At 36.6% G+C, this 27,903-nt stretch overlaps 1 protein-coding gene across 3 annotated transcripts in view; it reads left to right on the top strand.

Moving 5' to 3' along the window:
* The first annotated feature begins 8,135 nt into the window (after positions 1–8,135).
* Positions 8,136–27,903, top strand: part of RFTN2 (raftlin family member 2) — a 59,024-nt gene continuing 39,256 nt past the window's right edge. The window contains exons 1-4 of one of the 3 annotated variants that reach the window (XM_010971907.3): positions 8,136–8,285; positions 9,348–9,494; positions 25,642–25,858; positions 27,423–27,537. In XM_010971907.3, the coding sequence (XP_010970209.2) occupies positions 8,234–8,285; positions 9,348–9,494; positions 25,642–25,858; positions 27,423–27,537 (531 nt within the window). In that variant the 5' untranslated portion in view covers positions 8,136–8,233. The remainder of the gene's footprint in view (positions 8,286–9,347; positions 9,495–25,641; positions 25,859–27,422; positions 27,538–27,903) is intronic. The other 2 variants (XM_010971908.3, XM_074364218.1) reach the window with 2 other exon arrangements.

The raw sequence follows: 27,903 nt of genomic DNA on the forward strand, positions 1-27,903 counted from the left end.
TAAGAACTGAAAAAGTAAGAGAAATCTTTCCTCCAAACACAATTTTTGTTGAATCAACGAAAGAGGTAGACTTGTGATGTGCCCAATCTTTGCAAAAGATTACTGAGATCCAGAAAGCTGGAATGCAATATGACATACTCTCATCTTTGGTCTGTGAGTGGCCATCTTTTTTTTAAGAAAGGAATATTCTTAAGTCCCATCACCCCTCCTGAATGAAAAACTCGGGGGCAGCACCTAGCAGTCTAGGTATTAATGAGTTTTCTAGGTGATTTTGATGCACACTAACGTTTGAGAACCACTGAACTAGGAGATTACCAATGATTTCGATCAATGTGCTCCTTTTCTGCGTGTCTTCCTGTCTTCCTCCCAGAGGTAATCATTGTCCTGAATTTTGTACTTTGGCATTTATGTTATTACGTACATAGTATGTCTAAGTAACATATTGTTTAATTTTGCTTGCATTAAACATTCTAAAAAAGGATATCATACTACATGTAGTTGATTGATCATGTTTTGCCTATAACTCTTATTAATTCATTTTGACTGCTGTATAATAATTTGTTAATTGAGGCATGTAGTGAGTTGGATCTAATTGCTGTAGTGATATAGAAAGTAGACCAATCAAATGCTCTGTAGGAGTTACAGTAGGTACAGCAAATTTCCTTTGGGTGGTTAGTTGATGTCCTCTATTTGATCCGGCAGTTTAAGAAGGGCAAGAGGATAGGTAAAACTTAAAACTGGATGGTATGTACAGGACCCTCCAGAACCAGAAGGCAAATCCAGACTAAATATCTGAGAAGTCAGGTTCTCCAGAAATTCTTCCCTGCCCCCAATTCCTTTTTTCCCTTGTCTGGGGAATCAACTCTTCTACATACATACATGCTATTTTTTTTTCTCCCATTTTAAAAAGAAAAAAATTTTCAGCCTCCACTAATGCTCCATTTCTTTTCTTCCCTTTATATCAGAACTCCTTGAAAGAAATGGCTGGAAATGCTCATTTGAGAGGTTCAAGTTTTTGGCTCTCAGAAACAATACTACTATTAACTTTCTCATATCTCCCAGTACTTATATGCTAATATTTCTCATGGGTACATATCTAGGAGGGCTATTGCTCCATCACAGAGGATGTGAAAGTTCGATTTCACAAGGTTATGCTATTTTCCAACATGATTAAATAAATTTACATTCCCCTCAACAACATACCGTTAAAGACATCTCCCCAATACTTGATATTATCTACTTCTTAATTTTTTCCAGCCAAATAAGTATAAAATGTTATCTCACTAATATTTATAGAAACACTATTCTCAATAGCCAAAAGGTAGAAACAACCCAAATAGCTAGTATCTTCAGATGACTGGATAAACAAATATGATATATCCATGCAGTGGAATACTATTCAGCCATAAAAAGGAATGAAGTACTAATAAATGCCACCACACAGATAAATCTTTAAAACATTAGGCTAAACGAAAGTAACCAGGCACAAAAGACCACATGTTGTAGATTCCAGTATATGAAACATTCAGAACAGACAAATGCATGGAGATAGAAAGGATATTAGTGGTTGCCAGGGGCTGGGAGAAAGTTGGAATGGAGAGTAAAGGAATGCTTAAAGGATATGAATTTTCTTCTGGAAGTGATGAAAACTTGATAGTGGAACTTGATAGTGATGATCATTGTACAATATTGTGAGTGTATAGCTGACCCTTGAACAACATGGGTTTATACAGTTGTATGCAATTTTTTTCAATAAACCCACACTACACAATTCACAGCTGTAGAACCACTGATATGGAGGGCCTACTGTAAAGTTATGGTTGGGTTTTTCTCTATACGGAGGGTCTGTGCCCTTAACCCTGATGTTGTTCAAGGGTCAGCTGTACTTAATGCCACTGAATAGTTTAAAATGGTTAAAATGGTAAATTTTACATTATGTGTATTTTACCCCAATAAGATGTTATCTCACTGTGGTCTTGATTTGCATTTCCCTAAATAGAAGTAAAGTCAAGAATCTCTTCATATATTTATTAATTACGTATGTTTCTTTGCCTGTGAAGTAACTTTTTAGATTTGGGGCCTATTTTTATTGGCTTGCCTTTTTATTTATTTGCAGGAGTTCTTTACATATTCTTGATACTGTTCCTTCAATGGTTGAGATATCATCTATCAATTTGTCCTTTCACATTAAAGGGGCTTAATGAATAGAAGTTCTTAATTTTAATATAGTAGAATTTATTAAAATATATCTTATGATTGTCATTTTACAATTAATTATTTAGGAGTATTTTATGATTATCTTTTTTGCCTTAAAAATACACAGTACTCTGATGTCATGATAAATATTTATCCATATTTTCATATAAAAGTATAAACTTTTTGCTTTTGATGTTCAAATTGTTTCTGTAGAATTGAAATTTTTATATATGATATGAGACAGGGATCCAGTTCTTATCCATATAGATAGCTAATTGTTGCAAGTCCACTTTCCCACTGATCCGCTAGGCCACCTCCATCATATGTTAAATTTCCACATATGCATATTTATGTTTCTAGACTCTTTATGCTGTTCCATTGGTTAATTTGTCTATGCCTTGCTAAAAATAGCTTTAATTACTATAGCTTTATAATAAGTCTTAATATATAAAGAACTAATCTTTCCTCATTCTTCAGAAGTATCTTGGACATTCTAGGCCCTTTTGTCTTCCACATAAATATTAAAATCAACTTGACAAATTTTATGCAAAAAAAAAAAACCTGTTGGGATTAAGGTCACCATTGCATTAAATGTATAGCTCAATAATAGGTATTAAGGGGTTGGGGGGAAATATACTTACAATACTAAGTGTTCCTTAAAATGTCTATGCATATCTCTCCATTTACTTAAGTCCCCTTAAATGCTGTTAAAATTTTATAATTTCTACATACAAGTTTGGCTTATATTTTGGTAGATTTATTTCTGAAACTGCATAGTTTATCAATAATGTAAATGGTGTCCTTTTCTGAAAATTATGTTTTTTTAATTATTTGTTACTGGTATATGAAACTGATAAAACTAAGATATTCTGTTTAAAGGAAGAGTGCTTGGCCTCCCCTCATGATCAAAGCCCAGTCTTGTCACCAAAGTTGGCACCTCTTTGGAACCAGAGGACTCTGTATACATAGTTTGAAAATTTCCCATCTAGAAGAATAAATAGTTAAGAATAGTCAGTATGTTTTAAAGAATAATAATATTGTGAACTGATGGATATTGAAAGATTAGAAAGCCATAAAAAAATTTTAATATGTGATATTGAGAAGCCAGACTAGAGAACTAAGTGAAAAGTTAAAATACAATTCTTAGTCTATATAGCTATGAAATATGTGATGAGTGTGGCATTTCTAATCATTAAAGAAAGAATGGCTTTTTCAATAAGTAGTACTTTCAAAAAGTCACTAATGACTTAGGAAGTTTGATTATATTATGAAACTAATAGTATATTAAATAGTTAAAACTCAATGTTATTCTGCTAGCTTGTGAACTCTGGAGAGCATAAACTGGCTTTTTAATCTTTGTGTCCACATAGTGCCTTACATACATAGTATGCACTCCATAAAACTATTGAATTTATTTGGGGGGATCAGGGCCAGATAAAATAGATTGGATTTCAAAATTACTATTATGCAAAAACTTTTCCCTGTAGGAAACGGGTTGGATGATACATATTATCTCTCAGAAGCTTTAAGACTGGTGAACTCAAGTGTTCCAAACTTGAGTAGTAACTATGAGATTAATATGCTGCCAGTTATGCAGAGTGTTTTCATAAGGTTTATTCATTCATTCAAAGACCAAGTGAGTCCATCCTAGAGCATAGATAAGAACTGATAATACATCTGCATCATATCCAGCCACGTAAGCGTCTGCACTTCGGAAAACCCCCTTTATGATACAGAACTGAAAGCTATCCCTGAAATCTACAACTGGCTGCAAATATAATTCAATACAGAAAAAATGAGCAATGTTAGAAAATGTTTATTTCAAAACTGTATCCTGATTACTGTAAGTATTCAATATATGACAAGCCTGGGGACACACAATTGGTAAAAGCTTATCTATGAAAATAAATGTGGCTGTGACAATTGGGTATCAGAGTGGGAAGGATTGACTTAGATCTGTATTTTACCCTTTGTATTACAATTTCCAGATACATCAGAGTTAAACAAGAAGTAAGGGAGGGGGGATGAATAGATGGAGCACAGATTTTTAAGACAGTGAAAACTACTCTGTATGATACTATCATGGTGGGTACATGTCAGTGTATGTCAAAACCCATAGAATACACAACATTAGGAATGAACCCTAATCTAAACTGTGGACTCTGGATGATAATGTTGTGTCAGTGCAGTTTCACTGATTGTAACAAATGCAACAAGATGATGCTAGATGTCAGTGGTAAGTTGTGCATGTGGGGAGACAAGGGGGTATATGGGAACTTTCTGTACGTGCTGCTCAATTTTGCTGTGAACTTAATATTATTCCAAAATATCAAGTTTATTTATTAAAAAACAAAAACAAAACAGAAAACAGAACATGTGTCTCAAGTGGAGAAATATACTATTGAAGAAATGTACATTTTTCTTAAGTACAAAGTGGAGATGTGGAAAAAATTTTTGACTAAAAGGGTTTGTCTAAAAATGTACAAGCATTGAAATGGAAAGATATCCCATGCTCTTAGATTGGAGGAATTAATATTGTTTAAATGGCCATACCACCCAAAGCAATCTACAGATTTAATGCAACCCCTATCAAATTACCCAGGACTTTTTTCACAGAGCTAAAACAAATAGTCCTGAAATTTATATGGAATCACAAAAGACCCAGAGTTGCAAAGCAATACTGAAGAAAAAGAATGAAGCTGGAGGAATAACCCTCCCAGACTTCAGACAATATTACAGAGCTATAGCAATCAAAACAGCATGGTATTGGCACAAAAACAGACATATGAATCAATGGAATAGAATAGAGAACCTCAAAATAAACCCACACACCTATGGTCAATTAATCTTTGACAAAGAAGGCAAGAATACACATGGAGAAAAGACATCCTCTTCTTCAGCAAGTGGTGCTGGGAAAGCTGGACAGTTGCATGTAAATCAATGAAGTTAGAATACTCCCTCACATACATAAAAATAAACAAAATGGCTTAAAGACTTAAACATGACACAAGAAACTATAAACCTCCTAGAAGAAAACATAGGCAAAACATTCTCTAACATAAATCTTAGCAATGTTCTCCTAGGGCAGTGTACCCAGGCAATAGCAATAAAAGCAAAAATAAACAAATGGGACCTAATTAAACTTACAAGCTTTTGTACAGCAAAGGAAACTATAAATAAGACAATGTATGGACTGGGAGAAAATACTTGCAAATGATGCCACTGACAAAGGCTTAAGCTCATACAACTCAATAACAAAAAAAAAAAAAACCCAGTCAGAAAATGGGCAGAAGCCCTAAACAAACATTTCTCCAATGAAGACATACAAATGGCCAATAGGCACATGAAAAAAAAGCTCAATATCACTAGTTATCAGAGAAATGAAAATCAAAACTACAATGAGGTATCACCTCACACCAGTCAGAATGGCCATCATTAAAGAGTCCACAAATGATAAATGCTGCAGAGGGTGTGGAGAAAAGGGAACCCTCCTACACTGTTGGTGGGAATATACTTTAGTGCAGCCAGTATGGAAAATAGTATGGAGATTCCTTAAAAAACTAAAAATAGACTTACCATATAATCCAGCAATCCCACTCCTGGGCATATATCCAGAGAAGATTCTAATTTGAAAAGATAAATGCACCTCAATATTCATAGCAGCACTATTTCCAATAGCCAAGACATGGAAGCAACCTAAGTGTCCATTGACAGATGACTGGATAAAGAAGTTGTGGCATATAAAACCCATTACAGTGGAATACTACTCAGTCATAAAAAAGAATAAAATAATGCCATCTGCAGCAACATGGATAGACTTGGAAATTGTCATTCTAAGTAAACCAGAAAGAGAGAAAAATATCATATATCACTTAACATGGGAATCTGAAAAAAAAAAGACACAAATGAACTCATTTACAAAACAGAAACAGACTCATAGAAATAGAAAACAAACATGGTTACCAAGGTGGAGAGATAAATTGGGAGTTTGGGATTTCCAGATACAAACTACTATATAAAAAAAATAAACAACAGGGTCCTATGTATAACGCAGAGAACTGTATTCAATATCTTGTAATAACCTATAATGAAAATATGAGAAGGAATGTATATGCATAGCTGAATCACTATGCTATACACCAGAAATTAACACAACATTGTAAACCGACTATACTTTGATTAAAAAATATGTTTTAAAATAATGACAAAAGCAAACAAAAAAATGCACAAGCATTAAAGAGGTATGGAGCAAATATATGTGATAACCAACAAAACCTTACTGACCAAAATACAGTTTTAAAGAAAAAAAAATCTAAGGTTAATACCTTAAACAGTTTATAGCCAACCACATATTTCTATAAGTAATATAAATGAATTATTTACTCATTAGAATACATTTTCTCTTGCTTATTACTTTCTGATTTCCTTGTATGTAAACTACTTCCTTTGACCATTTATGAAATAGAATCTAAGTATTCAGGAAATAATCCAAAGTAGGGGGAAAAGTAATCTTTACAAAATTCTTCACCATAAAACTTTGGAAATAGCCAAAATTCTACATATAAAGCACTGTATTAATACAGTGAAATCCCATTTAATTGTTAAAATAGCAGAAGTGTGTGCCATATTGATACATGCAAATGTGTTTTGAAACATCATTAAGCATCAAATAAAATTTTACTCTGTTGGACTTTGGGAGAGAAAAATGATTAAGTGATGGATCACCATCTTCCTTAAAGCAGCCATTGTGATCCATCAAAGGCACAAACTAATGTCACTTACCTATTTCAAACTCCTCCTTTGATTTTTCCTTTTGATTATTTGATTCTCCTCTGTTGCCTATGAAATAGTCAAAATCCCCTTTGTGTGGCATATAAAAGCTGTTACAATTAGCTCTTGCCTCCCTTACAGCTTAGTCTTCTTTCAGAGTTTATGTTCTAGTGATTCTCAATTGCTTCGTGTCTCTTCAAGTCCATGCCATGCTGTTTCATGATTCTGTGACATTGCCCATGTTTTCCCCTTTTCCTGGCACGTGCTCCCCACCTTTCTCTATCTTACGCGTATTCATCCTTCAAGACAGCTCAGAAATCACCCTAAAGCTGAGTTAGAGCACCCTTCTTGAGTTTCTAAAGCACCCTATGCATACTTCTAACTTAGCAGCTACCAAATCAAATTGAAATTATCTGTTTGTAAGTCTATCTTCCACATTAAGCCTTAAGTTTCTTTAGGGCAGAGGCCATGTTTAGTCAACTTGTGTGCCCAGCGAGCATCTAATTTAGTGCCAGGAATATAGCAGGCACTTAACAAATATAATGAGTACTTAATAATCTTCCAGCCACTGCAGTAGGGACTAGTGAACTCCAGATAGTCTACGTCTGCTATCCAGAAGCTCATAGCCCGTCCTACAAAAGAGGACATGAAGAATGACAGGCTTGAAAGCACTGGGAATAGTCAAATGAGTCACACTAGGTCAGTCTGCTGTCTTTTTAGCCAAGTTTACCCAGAAGTTGCTTACCACCATGCTCATCCTTGAGAATGAATAACTGTGGAATTTTCCTCTGTGAAAAACATTTCTGAGAAGTAAACTATTTAAAGACAAGCAAGCAAAAGGAAGAGACAAGAGGTCATAGGGATCTACAAACTAAATAATCCAGCTCCCTTTGAGAGTTTTCATGTGTACTCTTCAATGTAATTGAAAAATCTTTCCAGGTTTGTGTTCCCTAAAATCTGAAATGTGATCCAGGTTTAGTTTGTAAATGGGAGTGGTAGCAGAATCACTTCCTTTCTGTTACTACTCTCAACCCTGTTTTATAATGTAAACACATTAACAAATTTGTTTTATGCTATTTGCCAGGCGTGATGTTAAGATATGAGATAAGATTATCTCATTCAACCTTCATAACAAGCCTATGAAGTAAGTACTATTATTAACTCCATTTTATAGAGGAGGAAATTGAAACTTGAAGAGATCCAGTAACTTGCCCAAGATCACGTCTCTAGTACGCATTGGAACCAGGAGTTGAACCCAGGCGGACTGATGCCAAAGCTCACAGTTTTGATAAGTACACCATACTACTGGACGATAAATGGTAAAATACAATAAACACTCATTATAATTGGTCCATTATAAATTGTTTTTGACTTCAGGTAAATGGCATTTTATGAGACGGAATGAATCAAGTTGTCAGTTGTTTTTTTTAAGGATACTCTGGAAACTGGAAGTGTTACTATTATCATAAGCCTTCTAACAGTAGAGTATTTTAAACTTTAAGAATGTTAGGGAAACTAATTATCCATATTACCGTGTCTCCTTTGTGAAGTCTTTTTATTATGATACTTAATAAAAAATTTCATATGTGGCAGTTTTAACTACTATGTGATTTTTTCCAGCACAACAAAACTTCATGTGGAAAGAAACCCTCAAAAGTGCTATCTAAAGACTAAAGTGGGGTTTTTTTAACTTTAAATTTTCTCCTTTTACTCTCCAGAAGCAGTTTCCTCATAAAGCTGACTTCCTTTCTGGAAATGATTTTTCTTTCCAACCACATTGAGAATCCATTTTTTTTTTCATTCTCTCTCTCTCTCTCTCTCCCCCTCTCTCTCTCCTTTTGCTTTCTTGGTAGTAGCAGGGAGGAAGGAGGGGGTGGGCACAGGAAAGAGGGAAAAGAGAAAACAGAATCAGAAATTGCATGCCATTATGTCTGAATATATCCTCTACTTGTAGATTATTCCATCTGATTTGCACTTTTGCCTTTTTATTTCCGTTTTTGTACACCTCCTTTATCATCCAGCCAACTGGGATAGACAAAGCCCTGTTGGTGCCCTGAGCGACAGAACTCTGGTAGGGGGCTGGCTGTAAATTGACGTGGCATGGAAATTCTCCGCTAAGTTGTAGCAGCTTGCATGTTTCTCCTAAGATCAAGCCCAGCCTCCCGGAGCTGTAGCTTAATCATCATGGGTTCAACGACTTCACAGAAAAATGGATAGAAAAAGTCTTCAGCTCCTTTCTTTGGACTCAAATGTTTTCTTTTTGAGTATCTATGGTTTAGCTGAAAAAATCAAAGCAGTTAAGTCTGTAACTTTCTTTTTGCAGCTTAAACAACAGAATTTGCTGCTCTCCCTCCCCTATCCTGCAATTTAATTCCTTACAGATTTTGCCATGGGGTGCGGACTTAGAAAGCTAGAAGACTCTGATGATAGCAGCCCTGGAAAAATATTTTCTACCCTGAAGAGACCGCAAGTGGAAACAAAGACAGAATTTGCTTACGAATATGTATTGCTGGATTTTACTTTACAAGGTACTTTTTGTTTCTATTTTATTTGTTAAATGAAAGATTTCAAAGATAAGGGACTACTAGTTTTTTTTCAGTGTTGGTTTGTGAATTTTTAAACTGTTCTTCATAATCAGATTGTACAATCAATCTAACAATAATGCTTTGTTTCTTAATTACATTCTGAAAGATTTTTGTTTGCTTTGTTTTTGTAAATTTGGCTCATATGTGCTTTATAAAATTAGAAAAACTGCTTGGAAATATTTCTTTCATTTTTAAACCAAATGCTTATTTGTAGAAGGGTACGTGAAAAAAATATTTGATTTCCAGGCCAAATAGCTATAGCCTTAATGACAGTTTGTGTTTTGAAAAAGATCTGAAAGGCACAAAAAGGTAGCATGTAGGAAATATTACTTGCATCAAGTGGAAGTGTCTGCTAAGACAATTCTGAGGCTTCCAACTCTGTTAAATTTTATGATTGTGCTAGTCATTTGATATTTTTGACCAAACTAAACTTGAAGTTTGAAAATACAGTAAAAAAGGAAAAAAGAGATAGTCTTCTGTAAGACACTTCCTTTGCTTGGTGCCCTGTCCCTAACAGAGAAACTCCCTGTTCCAGAAAGTTGGAAACACAAATAAACAAGCCCAGATGGCAGCCCTGTGCAAGGAACAGAGGCAGACGGACTTCACAAACACTTTGCCTCACTTCTTGTGGAAACTTCAGAGTATTGTACAACCACATTGATAAAACTGAGTTTTTAAAAAGCAGAACTATATCTTTAATTTCAGGGTATTAACAATGAAATTTAGAGTGTCTTGCTTGCTGTTAGAATTTCCAGATATCAGTATTTTAAGTTCTTATTACAAAGTTTTACTTTTAATTCTAATAAACCACACATTTTACCAATTAATCAAAAGTTTTTACTAAGTAAATTATTTTGGATATGATCTTAATTTCTTTTCAACTTAAATACAAATTCTCCATTTTTTGGTTTGCTCTGTGAACAGTGCATCTTTGTGCAAGAAGCAAGAGCAGCCCATTTTTCTTTGTCAAAAATTAAACTAGCCAGCAAGCAAACTCCCTTCCAGAGACATATGCAAAATCTGTACATATACTTTTAACATATTCACATTTCCATTTTTATTTAAGGCTAAGACTACCAAAGGGGAAAATGTCAATATTCTTAGCTTTCTTTTTAATTATGAAAGTTAAGAGTGAATTTGGATAATGATAATCACAGAAGTAACCACGCATATTAATTTTTTCTACACGTTTTAAAAAACCTTCATTTGAGAAAATATTCGTGATGTGGTGCTGTGTTTTCTCCACTGATTGTCCTTGTCAATTATTTTTAGGACTAGTTTCTGTAAATCCATAGGACACAAACATATACTTTCCTTAATCTCAAAACCTTGTCTATTCATAAAGTTTAGGCCAGAGCCATTTTGATCTGCGTTTTCAGATTTGCTGCACCATCCCCATAGGTTTTAAAGTAATTAAAATTTTTTTTCTGACTTATTTCTTCACAACAATGCTAGCTATTTCAAACAAATTTGTTTAAATACAGCCATCCTTGAATCAGAAATATCTAAAGCTTTCTTCAGAAGTCATTCTGGTTTTGTTATTATCAGAAGCCCTTCTCTCTGTGAAAGGAGTAACATTTCTACCTTCTACTCCAGGTTTTTGGAGGAGGTGCTAGAGTATTACATTATAAAGTGTAAGGGCATAGTCTGCAAACATAGATAGCAGGCACACATTTTAAAGTTGCACATGGTTCCTATTTCGTCAGGCACCTAGTCTCGTGGTGCTCCTTTTCTCTCCAGTTGTTCCACATGGTTTTTGTTTTGCTTTGTTTTTGTCCTTGCCTTTGCCTTTGCCTTTGCCTCAGAGGCGAAGACTCTATCAGCCCAGCTCCACACCTTCCCCCCTTCAGTTGTCTCTGCCCCACACCTGCCCCTCCACTGTGTAGAGGGGTGAGTCATGCGGGGAGTTAAAGCATGCCAGCCCTCTTCGTTCAACACTGGCCCTCTGGCTGGGGATTTCTGTGAGGAGTACTGAACAGTGGTACCTCCTGCGTCTCAGAGGCCATGTGCAGTGAGCCAACCTTTCAGGAAACAAGATGGTCTGGTGATAGCTGTGTGTGCTCTGAAGAGCCTGTCTCTTACCTTGCTTTCCTCTGTTTTTCCGAACAGAGAGCATGGGACAGAGAGTCAAGTCCCAGTGGGGCAATAGGAGACCCTTTGAAATTTCCAGTGCCCTGTTTTGTGGTGGCTATAATTATCTTGAATAATTTATATATCTGTTTTCTATTTAGTTCCATTCTCTGTGTGTTTGCCTTTCCCACACTTTTTTAGGGCGTTGAGGCGGGTACTTTGAGCCATTATTTATATATTTCAATGGGAGAAATAATAGCTTAATCATTAAGCACATAAGACTCTGGAGTCAGGTTCCTGGGTTCTGAATCTAGGCTCTTTCACTCACTAAGTTGGCAAGTTTGTAAACTTTGCTGATCTTGGCTTCCTCGTCTGTAAGATGGGGATTCTGATAGTGCTTACATGTAGAGTTGTTTTGAGGATTAAAGGCAATAATACAAGATAATCTACTCGAAAAGGTACCTGGCACTTAGTAAGCACTTAATAAAACTATTATTATCCCTTCTGGCTTCATGCCAGGTCTATCAACTACACTAGTGAGATTTCAGCACAATTCTTATGATAAATTTTCTGAATTATTGCATAGTAATCTATTTGTGTGTATTTATGAGTATGTATGAGTATATATTTGAGTATGTTATAGAATTTCTTAGTGAAAAGTTAAATTAACTCTGCAAATGATGCAAAACCTCCTTGGTCCACCTCCTTGGGCAATCCCAGAAAACAATCTGAATCACCATAGCCTTAAGGATTGTTTAGAGCATGTATAGCTTTATGATTAAAAAGAGTTTCTACCGTACTAAAAACACCTAACAGAAGGATGGATGGTAGTTTCCTTATTTGACTTTCTAGTAGAATTATGTAAAATATATTGCATAAACTGTTGCTGGCCTCTAGCTTGTTTCTTAATTATTGAACAAGAAATTCTCATTGTCTTCTATCATCACTGTTAACGGTAATAAATACTTTGATGTGTGTATTCTGTAGAAGGTGCTCATAAGTAGTGGAAATGCAAAAAGGAGTAAGACATAGTTTCTGCCCTCAAGTATTTTATATTCTAATTGGTCAAACCGGACAAGACTGTGAGCTCCTCAAAGTCAGGAAACATGCTACGTCCACCTTTGAATCACTGTGTTTGGCACTGTGTTTGGCACAGTGTTTGGCACATGACCAATGGCCAATAAGTTGTGTTGAATTCATGAATGAAAAATTACAATGCAAGATACAAGATGTGTCAGAAAAAGGAAAAATCAGTTTTGAATAGGATCAGTTGGAACTCAAATTAAGACTTTCACTGACCCTGAAGAAAAAATGGGCTTAAATAATTAGAAAAAGATCAAGAGGCTGAGGTACTTTCAAGGGCTATTGAATAGAGGAGTGAGCTAAGGGAGATTTTATAGAAGCAGAAAGTAAAGCTGGAAATAAATGGAGTACAGAATGTTCTTACTTGGCTGAGGAATGATTCCTTGATTCTTCAGGGAATAATAGCTGTAAAGGCTTTTGAACAAGTAGTTGATAGATACAGAGAAGTGTTTTTAGATTATTGTGACCTTGCGGTGGGGACAGATGGAAGTGAGGAGAAAAGTTAGAAGACTGACTACCTGTGAGGGGCAGCAATAAGGGTGGGATGCCGGGGGCGAATGTAGCAGACATTACCAAGGAGGAACTTGGCCTGTGGCTGGCTGGATGTGAAGGGACAGAAAGAATGAGGAGTCCAGGATGACTTCCTGGTTCTGAGCCAAGTAACTGGGAATAATGCCTTTTACAGTAGGAGGGGCGTCCCACAGAGGGTCAGTGTGTGGTGAAAGCGCAGTTCCCTTCCAGGCACATTGCATGTGAGGGGGCAGTGGAGCATCCTGGAAGAAAGAGTTGCAGGTGCACTGCTAGAGATGATGACTTCCAGGAGGAACTGAAATAAGGTCTTAAAGAGAAGGAATACGGGCAGAGCATAAGTGTCTTGGGCTGAGTCATCAGGCATATTTAGCCATAGTGGGGAGAACTCAATGAAAATGACAAAGAATGAGGACAGGTAGGACTAGGTAGCACCAGAGAACATAAGGAAAGGGAGGATTTCAAAAAGCAAGAAATGAAGAGGAGAGCATATCTCGGTGGTAGAGTGTGTGCTTAGCATGCATGAGGTCCTGGGTTCAATCCCCAGTACCTCCATTAAAATAAATAAATAAGTAAACCTAATCACTCCCCAAAAGGAAATATAAAAAGAATTTTAAAAAAGAAATGGTCAGTAATTTTAAATACTAGAGAACTTTCAAAAAGAATAAAGACGTGGCATTGAAGAGAATGCATTAAAAAAAATCAACTAGAGGGGGAAGAGTATAGCTCAAATGGTAGAGCACGTGCCTAGCATGCACGAGGTCCTGGGTTCAATCCCCAGTACCTCCATTATATAAATAAATACATACATACATAAATGCATACATAAATAAACAAACCTAATTATCTCCTCCCCTAAAAATAAAAAAATAAAATTAAAACTAAAAAAATCAATAAGAGATGAATAAAGGATCAGAAATAAGGGAAAGAAGGATAGATGGGAGGCAGGGAGAGAGGAAAGAAAGAAGGAAGGAAGGCCAGTCCAGCTAAATTTTCTTTATCTGTCAGAATCTAATAAGTTCTTGGGTATTTCCTCAGGCAGTCAAAAGATTTTCAAATGTAAAGTGCTATATGTAGAAAGAAATTTATAATAAAAATGACTAAATTTACTCAAGCATCAACATAATAATCCCTGTCATGGTGCCTAGTCCAAATTCCTACCAGGTGAAAAAACTATATGAGGAGTTCTATTATGTTTGAAATGGTGAGATATTTTGGTTTAGAAAAATAAAAAAACTCAATTTTAGATTATTGTGGGAGAGAAAGATCCCATTCTGACCTGAGGGAGTAGGGAATCTCTGATAATAGCATACAGTTGACCCACTTAAATAAATATTGATGTTGGGAGAAAATACATTTCTATTGGCAATCTAGGGTTTTTTTCTTACATCTGGGTGGACATTTATTCATTCTTTGAACTAACACTTACTGAGCACCTACTGAGCTAAGAGTGAGGATATGGAGATAAATAAAGCCTAGTCCTTGATGTCTATGAACCTGCATCCTAGTGAGCATCCTACCAGTGGGCCCTGATAAACACTCATCCAGTTACAACCCATGTGCTCTACGCTGTGATACCGGCTATGCCAGAAGTATGAGGATTAGCGAAGCAGAAGGAAGAGCACCTCCATCTGAGTGGTAGGACCCAAAAGACTCCTTAAAAGAAGTGCCACCTCATCTGAGGTCAAAGAATGAGTGGAACTTAGACAAAGATTTGTATTCAGAATGTATAAAATACAACTGAAAATCAAAAAGGAAAAGACAAACAACCCAATAGAAAAATGGTCAAGAAACTTGGACAAGTAGTTAGTAAAACAGGAAATCCAAACAGTTAATAGATGTATGAAATGTGCTCAACCTCATTAGTAATCAGGAAAAATGCATGTTAAAACCACAGTAAGAAAACACTACAAATCATCCAAAATGGCTAAAATGTAGAAAGACTGCTAATCGCAGGTGTTGGTAAATTGGTACAACCATTTGGGGGAAAAAATGCTTTGGCATCACCTAGTTAGCTGAAGACACGTATACCCAGTGGAAGAGTGTGCCTGTGCGTACCATGTGGACATACAAGAACATTCATAGAAGGTTATTTGTAATAACCCAAAAGTGTGAACAACTCAGGAATCCAAGAACAAGAGACGGGAAAAATAAATTGTGGTATGCTCAGACAATGCAAAACTATACTGCAGAAGTCAGCCAGCGTTTTCTGTAAAGGGCTGGATAGTAAATATTTCAGGCTTTTCAAGCCACGTGGTCTCTCACAATTACTCAACTCAGCCCTTGTGGTGCCAACACGCCATATGCAACAAAACAGGCCCTGCGCTTTGCTGTCTCTGCTACACTGCAATGAAAGCGAGCAAGCTACAACTACACAAGCTACACAGGGTGAATCTCACCAGCATAGTGTTCAGTGAAAGAAGACAGAAAAAAGTACATTCTGCATGATTCCATTTACAGAAATCTCCAAAAATTGGCAAAACTAAACTGTAGTGTTTACTTGCATTCTTGCATAGCAAACTAAAAAGAGCAAGGAAGTGAGGCCCATAAAAATCAAGGTAGCGCACAGCAGGCGAGGGGGACTGTGATTGGAAAGGGTGGCATGGAAGGCTGCTGGAGTGCCCACCACTTTCTGATTTTTGAATGGATGGTTTTTACCAAATGTTGGCAGTTTCAAGTACGTTTTTTGCATTTTTGGGTATGTTTCATTTCTTACCCCACGAAAGATTTTTTTAAAGGTTAAAAATAAGACTGAGTAGGAAGTAGGGGGAAGGCAAACAAGGCTAAAAGACAAAATGTACAGACTCAGAGACAAGAGACAATTTGATGGTCTGTGTGGGAACTAGGAATAGAACAGAATAGGTGGAGAGAAACACATGAAGGAGGCAGCAAACACAAGGCTGCAGGAGTTTTAAACAGTCATGGTGTGATCTTTTGCATATCTGCCTGTATTGGGGTTTGAGTGTATTTCAAAACTACAGTTGTATTATTTCAATTAAAAATATGCTAGCGAGTGACTACAAAGATGGCAGCTTTTACTGAAGACATAAAAGGTTACATAATTTGGATGTTGTTTACATAGTAGTTTATATTTCTAAGTAATTTAAAACATTTTGATAAGTAAACCCGATACCTCCTTTTAACATGCCTACATTAAATTGCTTAACAGTTTATAGTAGTCAAAAGCTTTCACCCAGCTTATGTCTGAATTTTCACAGCTTCTGAATTAACAATGATGCAAATCAATGAAGTTTTACTTTCCTGTAGGCACTAGAATGTACTGGCTCTGGAGGCATTCTCTCTGATTCGATCACAGACTTACCACTCACTCACTGACAATTTGGGCAAGTTATCAAATCTCTCTGAATTTCCTCATCTGAGCATAATGATAATATCTACCTTATAGAGTTTTGTAAGATTAGGCACGTAAATCACTTCGCATAGTGCCTGGCACAAAGTATGCACTTGGTACATGTTACTTATTATTTTTTTACTGTATTTGCTAGATATAATATGGAGTTTGACCGTCTGTTCCCTTTTGAAAACATGGTAAAAATTACTTGCCAGTGTTTGTACATGGTATTTTTGTCTGAGAAAATAATGTTTCATAAATAGTTCAAAAATACATACCGATCTTCAGAAGTAAATTGGTGGAAAGAACAGATATATGTCTTGGGCTATTTTCGGAGTTGCATCATCAGAGCAAAGCTTTTGGCATTGAACAAGTTCTTAGCTTTATGGTGGAATGTGACTTTTTCTGTTTAAAATTTTATCTTTGTGAAGCTTTTAAGCAAAGCACCATAATAAAGTCTATTATTGATACTTTATTTTAGAAACTGTGAGGATAAATGATAGAATGTTGCATAACCCTCAGCATGTTTCCATTTTAATCATAAAAATCCACCCCACAAGTGTATAGTTTTCAAAGCAATTACAAAATACTTTCCTTCATCAGTTCTTTACAAGACCCTTGTAAGGTATAATAAAGCTTTTGCAAATATGTAGCATCAACTGAACAGCAACCAACCACACCCATTAATGCTGTCAGCAGCACCATTTGTTCCTTCTCCCAAAGAACTGAGAAAGAACTCAGTTCTTTGGTGGTTGGGGAGCTCAGAAGAGCGAGATGGCTTGCAGCTGCTGCTAACTGCCTGTGCTGTTCAAATTCTAGCCAAAACAACCACACCTCCCCCATGATTTCCTGTGTTTAAAAAGTAATAAGAGTCTCTGATATTACTGCCCCAGTGTAAGGACACCGAATCAAAGGCTTGGCTTCAAACACTGAGCCTATGGTGGAGACACAGTCATTCCCTCTGGAGGGCACTGACGATAATCCCTCTCTGCGTGCAGAGCACTCCCTCGCTCACATCTCTCAGCTGACTCAGGCTTCCAGTCTCTTTCAGCACAGTTTAAAATATTACTTAAAATCGAGGGGATTACATGAAGAGACTTTCTAAACAAAGTTCCCATGTTTATTTCTCTTTTCCTTGCTCCTGGGTTTACCTTTCTTGAATGATGCTGGCATGTTTAATGTCCCAAAGTAGGATAAGAAGCCCTCCCCTGTCACCATCATCCCCACTAGTGAAGAAGAATTGAATCACTTTCTGTGTCCTAGGATGCTGAGCACTGTCTAAGATGGTCTAGGTGGCCTGGCCTGGACCTGGGCAGGCTCTGGGCTGCAGAATCCCTGGGTTGACCAGAACAGAAGCTGCAAACCAACAAGGCATGGGCTGTATTCAGCCTTTAGACAGGTCACACTTGATGTGTAGAGTGTTAAGATATTTGAATTAACTATCACTTTTTAAAATTGGGAGATATTGCCTAAGAATCTGGATTTGGGAGTTTTCTTAAAAATTAGAAGATCCGTTACATCAGGCCCACATGCCCACACAGCAGCACTGGGCCAGGGCTGCTGCACTCTTGGACGAGGTTTTGAGTCTTCTGCAAGTCCCTCCTCCAGCACAGGCCCCTTTCCTTGTTTTATCAGCCTGGTACCTTTGACACTTGAGTCCAGGACTCAGTGTAGTAGATCAGTGTGAGTTAGGGGCCCTGAGTTGGGGACACCTAATCTACAATGTGAGTTAGGGACCCAAGATCTAGAGCATGAGTTAGAGGCCTCTGACATAGAATTCTAAAGGTGGGGAGCCAGGCCAGGCTTTTGGAATAAATCCAGATCTCTACAGCGATCTTCCTGGAGATTTTTTAAGCCAACAATGACTTATCTCTGAGGACAGCTTCATTCGAAACTATCTTTTCTGAGCTGGGCCAGCAACAAGCGGGCACATCATGTCTGAGTGTTTACTTTGTACCAGGCCCTGGGCTCGTGTTTTACAGTTAATATCAAAGCAACGCTACGAAGTTAATACTATTGTTTGTCCCTGTCTCAGAAGGCAAAGTAACTTGTTCCAGATCTAGTAAATGGCATGATTTGAGCCAAGAAGATTTGCTTCCAGACCCTAATGCTCTTAGTGAGAAGAGTGCACTGCCTCTCTTTCCACAGGGGAGGCCCTAATTCAACAAAGCAACCAACAGTTGTATAGCAAATGCTACTTTCCAGATGCTTTATAATTTATAAATTTATTTACAACCCTATAGGGTAAACTCTGTTGTTATTATTCTCACTCTGCATATGAAGAAACTGAGGCACATGCATGCAAAATACCTTGCCAGGCTAGTAAGTGGCAGAGCTGGGATTTGCATCCAAACCTCCTGGTCCTATTCTCTAAACTGCTGCTCCATGAGCATCCTGGAGCTCTGTCTATTGAATATGTTAATGTTACAACCAATTTTTCATTCAGTCGGTGCTTTAATAAGTATTTTGAAGCACTTAACCATAATTATCATGTCTATGCTGAGTGCCATTTATCAAAAGACACAGACCTCCAGACAGAAGAACATGCACACTTGAGACAGTTGAATAATTAATATAAAGCACTGGGCCCAAAATGACATGATCTTTACAAAAACTTAGGTTAAGATAGGCTTATTAGTATTGATGTACAATTTTTTTCTTCCTTTATAACTTTCCTGGATTTCTCATTTGTGATTCTTCCCAAAAATTCCGTGTGTGTGTGTGTGTGTCTGTGTGTGTATCTGTGTGTGTGTGTCTTTTGTGCATTAACATTTCTTCCACACTGAAACTTAAGACAATAACCTTACTTTCTTGAGAGTGCAAGAAGATTTTTTTGACATCACCTGAGAACAAGGTGCTCCTTAGAAATAAATGCATTCTCCACCTGAACAGGAACCTCTTTAAGCACCAGTGTTCTTCTGCTACAGCTGTCTTCTTGGTGATTGCTGTTAAGTGTTGCGTATCACTGCCTTTGAAAACTTTGTTCTGAAACAATAGAATGGAGGGGATGATTTCATTGTCTTTATCACCTGGGCCAATGACATGTGAAAAGCCCTTTAAGGGACCTCAATCTGTAAAGTTTTTACGGTTCTTTTATCTGGTTTTATAATTCATTTTATTCCCTCTGATGTCATCTGTTCCCCTTGCTACCATCACTGTGTCCTTGCTACTTCCATCCCCGTAGGGTCTCCAAGCCTTTTAAGTTGTACACACAAACACAGAATTAAATAACATTGAATCTCTTAGAAAGCTGTGCCCTTTTCAGTTCTTTTTAAGCCTTCCAATCAGTTTGTCTTTAACATCTCTCTAGTGGCTAATTCTCCCTTTCAACAAAGAGAGGGCAGAATTGTGGCTCAGAGTCTTTGGCAGATAATGGTATCCAGCTAGAATCTGATGAGTGTTCTCTTTTTGTTGTATACATTTGTAGGTAACTTTCTACTTATGGATTATGAGTCTGTTTTATGGCTATATAAGAGATATAAATTCTTTTTGAAATGAATTTAAGTTTAGGATGAAAAATTAAAAGGAAAAATATAATGATATAGAAGTCCAGGTGGTACTCAGAGGTGAAAAAAATTGTGTAACTGTGCTCAATGACTTAGTGTGGAACATTTCACCCTAGTCCAATGGCTGCTTGGTAGAGAGGGAGCTGGGGGGTATAGCTCCATGCCTCTCTTATGGAAAAAGTGGATGGGCTTTGTGAGAACTTTTTTTGTAAGCTGAGGGGTATTTTGAGTACTAGATTTTTGAGGTTGCTAGCAGTCTGTTTCCCAGTTTGGTGGGACAAAAATCTCTCTCACCTCTAATTTTTGGCCATATTTCTTTGCCATACATATATTTAGAGAACTGAGCTCTTCAGAGTCCTGTTTGGCCCTGCCCCTCTGCAGTTCAGAGGAATCCTCCTCTGTGTACCCGCCTCCTCCATTGCTCAGTTAGTGTCACACCTGCCAGCCTCTCCTCTGTGACAGCCCTTTAGATATATCCACATGGCATCCTGTTCCTCATTTATTTGGCACATGGATAAGGACATCTGGCAGGGTCTTCAGACTTCTCGCTCTCCTGAACACTTTCTCTGGAACATACTCCAGCTTGAAACTGCCTGTCTCTAATTTGGCCCTTAAATTGAACACAATCCACTTGTTCATTCTACCAATATTCATTGAACCTTGATTTGGTAGGCACTGTTCTAGGTATAGAAATATGGTGATGAACCCTGCCTTCTCAGAGCTTTCATTCAGGTGAGGGAGGAAGATATTAAACAAGATAGCCAGGTGAACGTTAGTATATTCTGATATTATTTAGATAGGGATATATGTGAAAAAGAAAAAAATAAGCAGGGAGTATGCCAGAGATGGTCTGCTCAGCACAGAATTCCATGAGCCCCCTTCCTACTGCCCATAATCACATCAGATAAACTCCTAATTTGTAATTAGTCTGTGGTCAGATGAAGACTCCAGGGTTTCCACCTTTCCCCCACCAAATGAACATAATTAAATCAGATTTCTCTCATTGTGAGCTTTAGACTTAAGGAAAGAACTAAGAATTTATTCCTGTTAGATGTTTGTTTTAATTGAGGGCATCTATACTACCAAACCAATAGTTCTTCAGTTTCTTATCCTTCTAGCCAATGTCTTTGCAATCACTTCTTTGCTATATAATTTACCATTTTCCACTGACTCCAAGACACTGTTGATTGTAAAACACACCATTACTTTATGTACCAATTAGGAAAAAAATGCACATATTAAAAAATTAAACTATGACTATTTCCTTATCACTTAGTAATTTTATTTTTTACCAGTGGCGAAAGCTCTTTTAGACATTTTTAAACATAAATTTTTCCTTCTGTCTTTCTCTTACACATATAAAAAAGGAAAGCTAAGTGAAATAAAGATATTCCTAAAACTTCTTCATACTCAGGACCCAATTCTTCTGAATCAAGAATGAACTAAGAATCCTCATGCCCCCATTTTTCCACTTAGTTTTCTCTCCTCTGAGCTGTCAAGAGTATTGGCAATGCCACATTTCTTAAAAGAGTGCTAGAGCTTTCTCCCAAGTACCTAACACCCATTCTGCAAGTTTGAGAGGGGGCTTTCTTGATATTGCCAGAAATTACCAAATGGAAAGTTTGCAGGCAACAACCTGACTCATATTTTTTTACGCAAATGATCCTTAAGTGGTTTGTTGACTGACACCTCAAGCTCTCTGAATTATCTAGTCATACCGTTTGGAAAAATAACCAGCTTCATGCAGGTAGTGATACCCACTATAATTATCACCTGGCCTTCAGTAATGGTAAAGGGAAGATTTCCAAGCCAAGGCACATTCCTTATTCTTGTATTAAATGTAGCAATTTTCAAAGACATGCTTTCACAAAAATAAAATGTTCATCTCCACTCATAAATTTCTTAAGATATCAGCTATAATCTATATATTTCTGTGTTTTACTTTTGTCAAGTAAGTAGTATTTTTTCAATAAGCTTTGAATTTTCTTACAACTTAATGTCCACTGATGGATAAATGGATAAACAAAGTGTGGAATATACATACAATGGAATCTTATTCGGTCTTAAAAAAGAAGGAAATCCTGTCACATGCTACAACATGAGTGAATTGTGAGGACATTATAATAAGTGAAATAAGCCAGACACAAAAAGACAAATATTGTATGATTCTACTTAGATGAAGTATCTAAAGTAGTCAAACTCTTAGAGAATTTCTAAGCCAGGGACTGTGGGAAGGGAGAAATAAGGAGTCATTTAATGGGTATAGAGTTTCAATTTTGCATGATGAAACATTCTGGAGGTCTATCGCACAACAATGTGAATATACTTAACACTACTGAACTGTACACTTAAAAATGATTATGAGGGGGAGGGCATAGCTTAGTGGTAAAGTGCATGCTTAGCATACACAGGGTTCTGGGTTCAATCCCCAGTACCTTATTATTATTATTAATAAATAAGATAAACCTAATTTCCTCCTCCCCCCAAAAAATTGTTATGATAGTAAAATTTGTTATGTTTTTAACACAATTAAAATAAATATATATTATGTATATGAATAGGTACATGTACAATATATATTATCTTTGACATACAACGTTTCTATTGTGGTAAAATACACATAAAATTTATTGTATCAACCATTTAACCATATTAACCATTTTAAGTGGCATTAAGTACACATACATTGTTGTGTAACCATGACCACCATCCATCTCCAGATAATAGACAATCTCTAACGATGGAGGTGGTATGATAGAACTAAAATAGTCTAGCAATATTAATTACTAACTGCTGAGCATCTAATGATAATACAGAATAACTGAAATATTTTCAAATATTCTATGTTTAATGACAACTTAAGTGCCTCTTTGAGCTCATTAAGTGCCTTTTCTGAATTGGCTCCTGCACTGTTCTGCTCTCTGGGATGGTGGCAGGATCACCGAGAGTAAGCAGAGCATCAGGCTGCCTAAATCGCTCTGAACTCTTAACTCAGGGCTACAGGAAAGAGGACTTTTCCCAACACTGAGTTCTTGATTTCTGGGATTTCCTTCCAAGCAATGATGCCAGAGTAGACCAGATAAGACTGCATAGGAACTAATGGTGACTCCAACCAAACCAGTGACAGTAGCAAGGCAGGATCCAGAGATCTGCTAAGTCCACAAGCTCATTCCTTGTCTGCAGTGCAGTCCTGTCCCAAATTCCTCTCCAAACTTCACTCCAAGGTAGAGGTAATTACACCCAGTGTAGCTCCATCTCTCATTACTTTTTACCTCAATGGCAATGTGTTTTTTTCTCCCCAAAGTATCATTAACTTAAGGAACATAAAGTACAGCCTGAAGCTAGAGCCTCCTGAAGTGAATACGACCTTCCTCACAGTGTTCTTGACCACCCTCACTTCTGTGATCAGAAGAGTCACTGTCCCACAACTCTCCCTGTGTGGTCTCTCTCTGTTGTGTCTCTCTCTCACAAGCCATGGAATAACCTAGAATAAGTGCAGCTGTTCCTGAATTTACTAACCTTACTTTTTACATTTATACTAGCTAATCTTGATAGCTTTTCCTTTTTTATGCAGTAATTTTGCCTCTTTGTTCCCCTTATGGACAATTATTTCCAACTTAACATAGTGACCTAAGGAAAATGCTAGGCATAGAAAGAGAAGATAGGTTCCTGGCCCTTAAGGAATTCTCAGTCTGACAGCAGAGACAAACACACATACAAGGAACTGTAATACAGTCTGACAAGGGGACTAGGAGGAAACACACATAGCACAGAGGAAGGAGTGGTTAACTGGCCTGGGAGCAGGAAGGGAAACAAAGGCCCGGTGGCATGAAACAGTGTGCCAGCTTCAGGAACTCTGGGAGCTCGGTCCTGCCCCAGCAAGACACACAAGTAAAAGGATGACAAGAGCAAAGGCTGAGTAAGTAGACAGAGGCCAGACTATGAAGGTTCTTCTGTAACATGCTAAGCATTTCCACTTTCTACAATAAGCAGTGAGATCCATTAGAAGGCCAAAATTTTCTTTAAAATTTTGTAGGATTCGTATATAGTTCTAAAAATGAGTTTAGGCTATGTTTCATTCCTTAGTCTTAACAGTTTATTCTATTTTATAGTTTTTTAGTTTCTTTGTTTGGGAATCAGGGTTGGTAGTTAAAATACTAAAAAAAAAAAAAAAGTAAAACCAGATGAATCACAGAGTGATTGGTACACAACCAGGCAGAACTGCGTCGTTTTGCAATGAAACCCAGCTGTTTCTTCCAAGTCCAGGATCATTCTCTTTTTTTTTTTTTATTCCTATCTGTCATGATGAAAATATACTACAAGTAGACTAGTTTAAATCCAAGAGGATGAAAATTTGAGTCAATGGATTCATCCTCATTTATATAACTTTTCTTTCAGTACTTTATTTTCATTTAAGAAGTTGGCATGAGCTCACATGAATCCACATAGTGGATTTCTGTTCTATCACATGGATATTAATGTTAAGAGGAGGTGAGGATTTCCTCTGATTCGTCTTCCTTGTCTGCTTCTTAACCTCCTTCCTGCGGTCAGGCAATTAGCAGCAGCTTTTTGCTCTGACAGCACTGACCACGCTGACAGAAGGCCAACAGTCAGCACTGACCATGCCTGTAGTTAATTTCATATGTTTTCTTACTCAAGAGATAACCAAACTGCAGGTCTATTTCTAGATATTAATTCTTGGTTGTCTTCCAGAAAATGAGAAATTCTGTTATAGAGAGTAAAGTTGTTTTTTTAAATTATTAATTTAAACTACTGGAACATTAAGAACCAAAGAACACACCCGTTTCTCCCTTTTACTAAAAGCTGTACAGATCGCACTATTCTATAGTTTCTACAAATTTGCCTTTCTCCAGAGGGATGCTCAATAGCATATCAATTTTGCATTTAAATTTTCTCTACATTTAGAATTTTTTCTTATTAAAAAGAACTTCTGGACCTTTACTTTTTCAATTTCTTTACTCAAGTATTTATGTAAGTGCTGTAAAAAAAGGATCATTTTTATTCTCCCAGAGAAACTTAAAAAAAGTGTTTTTGAAATGTAATTGGAAAGAAGAAAAGCACTTGACATTTCTTGCTTAACAAGTACTATTTCTCCCATTTTTAATTTTTAGATTTGTATGAACATCATTCTTGAGAAATTATGCATCTCATATTGTTCAGAATCTTTAAAACAATTAGCTCTTCAACATAATATTATTTCTCTTATGTATGTCTTCAATATCTATTAATGGAAATGTCATCACTCAAATGAAATCCTAAAAAATAAAGCTGCCTTAATTGAAAATATATATATAAGGCCTTGTATTTCTACTTTAAAACATTATTGATAATACTATCTATCGACCAGCTCCCAAAGTTACTTTTGCTTTTTCCTGAAATTAATCTAGAAAATATATAACACATGTTAGTGTAACTTTAGTTGAGAGTAAATCATATGGATATGTTTCCTATTCATTAGTTTTATCACACATAGATAGAAATAATGTATAACTCATCTCTATGAATGTGTAAATTTCTCTTTGCATTTTAGCGTGCACACATGAATGTGCAATTCTCTTTGCAGCTTCACCGAACCCAGAAGTCATCAAGATAAATTCAATTCCAGATATCGTAACAAAAGTGGAAGACTACTATCTTAAAGGATATATTGTTGGGGCTATTCATCCTGTTATACAACCCGTGGGGCAGCAAAAACACCTACCTGCAAGTTACCTATACAGGGTGGTCCTGTCGCGCTTGAAGTTAAGGTAAGCCTGGTGCTCAAAAAAACTGTCATACTAAGAAGCTGTTGAGAGTGACAGTTTTCTTTGGCTAAAGAAAAGAAAGCTTGAACAAAGTAATGGCAAATAAAGGAAAATTAGGGGTTTTGGTTTGAGGCACATTTCCCAGCAGTTGAACCTGGATTGAGAGAAGGAAACTTAAATCTCCTTCTTTAAAACTCCTCATAGATTTTAGCCCCTTGCAGACAACACAGGTCCTGTGCAAGAATGTCAGGGAACAAAGAGAAAGGAAAATAGACTCAAGAAGCACCTGGAAGCTCCCGTAGCAACTTCAGCAGATGAAGGAGTAGCCATTAGTGGCATTCTTCCTATCCTATAACTGGGCTAAAAGAGCTGACCGGACCAACGAGGACCACTTTCACTGAGCATTTTTTTAACTGTCCAATATTATTTTATTAATAATGGCAACAGAAACAATCTCTACCTTCTAAAACTTTTGCAGCAGAAAGGCCTACATGCCAAGATCTCACAAACTGGATAGATCTCTTGTCAGCTGTTTCCAAAAAACAGAATGTAAAAGCCACTCATTTTAGTTTTTTTTTTAACTTTTTAAAATAGCTGCTTTTCCAAACAATACTGCAAACATTTTTGCCAGCTTAGCTTGTATGTTTGATAGTATTCAAAATACTGCTGCTCCTTCTAGTGAAGAATGAAAATAACCAGACCAATGTCTTCGATTAACACATTAATTTTTGTTTTTTACACAACTCTTCAACTATATCAAAATCATCTCAAAGACCAGGGTAAGAACTGTGTTTTCTGTTTATAGCCACGGACTAGTTAATAATCAATCACTTTCACTATGAAAGGGACAAGCAGAGAAGGAAAAATGAAATAAGAGGAAAAGTGTGAAAACAGGAAAACTGAAAAAAAGTAAAAGGGCTTTAAGAAAATCCCAGATGTGTTTTTAAGGGACCCACTTACACATGTGTTAGAGGGTGTGTTCAGCTCTCAGCTTTCACCAAGACACGGAGCCTCGTCAGATATGTACACCTCCAAGCATTGCTAAGTAAGTATGTCATTTATCACACAGCAGCAACACATATGTTCAAATTACAAATCTTATAAACCGTGGATAAATTATTTTTTCTCTTTTAACACTACTTCAGATAGATTTAGCAGTGCCCTGCCAAGGCTAAGAATAGGCAAGTGGTGAAAATCAGAAAAGAAGAAAATGGAAAAAGACAGGACAGTATTTATCTGCACTTAAATAGGATTTTTACTTGTGCTTTTGTACAATAATGAGGTATAACAGTGATCTAAAATCATTTCTCATAACTTTTATCAGAACAACAGACATGAAACTTTTCTTCCATATTAAATTAGAAATTAAATTAATAGAGGTTTAAATTAATAGAAGTTACTGTGTTTTTCCAATAGTTTTACATAAGAAGACAACCATTAGGGTTGAAGTAACAAAGAAAAAGGATTTCCTTGACCTTATTTGTGAGTTGCTCACTCATTTTCACATGAGCATATTAGCTGAAAATCAGCAGTTGGCTTCCAACCATGAACATATTCTCTGTTGCAGCACGAAGCATTCGACAGCACCCAGTGGACAAAGACGCCCAAGGCTTGTGATTGAGGAATGTCCTCTAACTTATGAGACACAAACAAATGACGTAGCAAAAGAACTGATAGAAAAGGTACTAAAAGTATACATTTTTTTCATGGGATATTGAGAGATATTTGGTATTTCTTCTTCATCAATTTCCTTTCTTATTTTAAAAAGAACAGGAAAATGATAGGTGACTTAGTCTACCGGAATTTAAAACATATTGAAGCACATGTACCAAATCATAGAGTTAAAAACAGAAATGCAGGCCGGTGAAACAGAAAGGAAATGCCAGAAATAAATTTATACACATAAAAGGAGTTTCATAACAAACCTGATGAAATAAAATAAGGGAGCAACCATTACTCAGTAAGTGCTGCTGGGAAAATGGGCAATTGTTCTGTAGAAAATAGATTCCACACATTTCACATGGGATGAAGAGAGAAGTGTTTCAAGT

The sequence above is a fragment of the Camelus bactrianus genome, chromosome 5 (genome assembly GCF_048773025.1).
Source record: "Camelus bactrianus isolate YW-2024 breed Bactrian camel chromosome 5, ASM4877302v1, whole genome shotgun sequence".
Taxonomy (NCBI): domain Eukaryota; kingdom Metazoa; phylum Chordata; class Mammalia; order Artiodactyla; family Camelidae; genus Camelus; species Camelus bactrianus.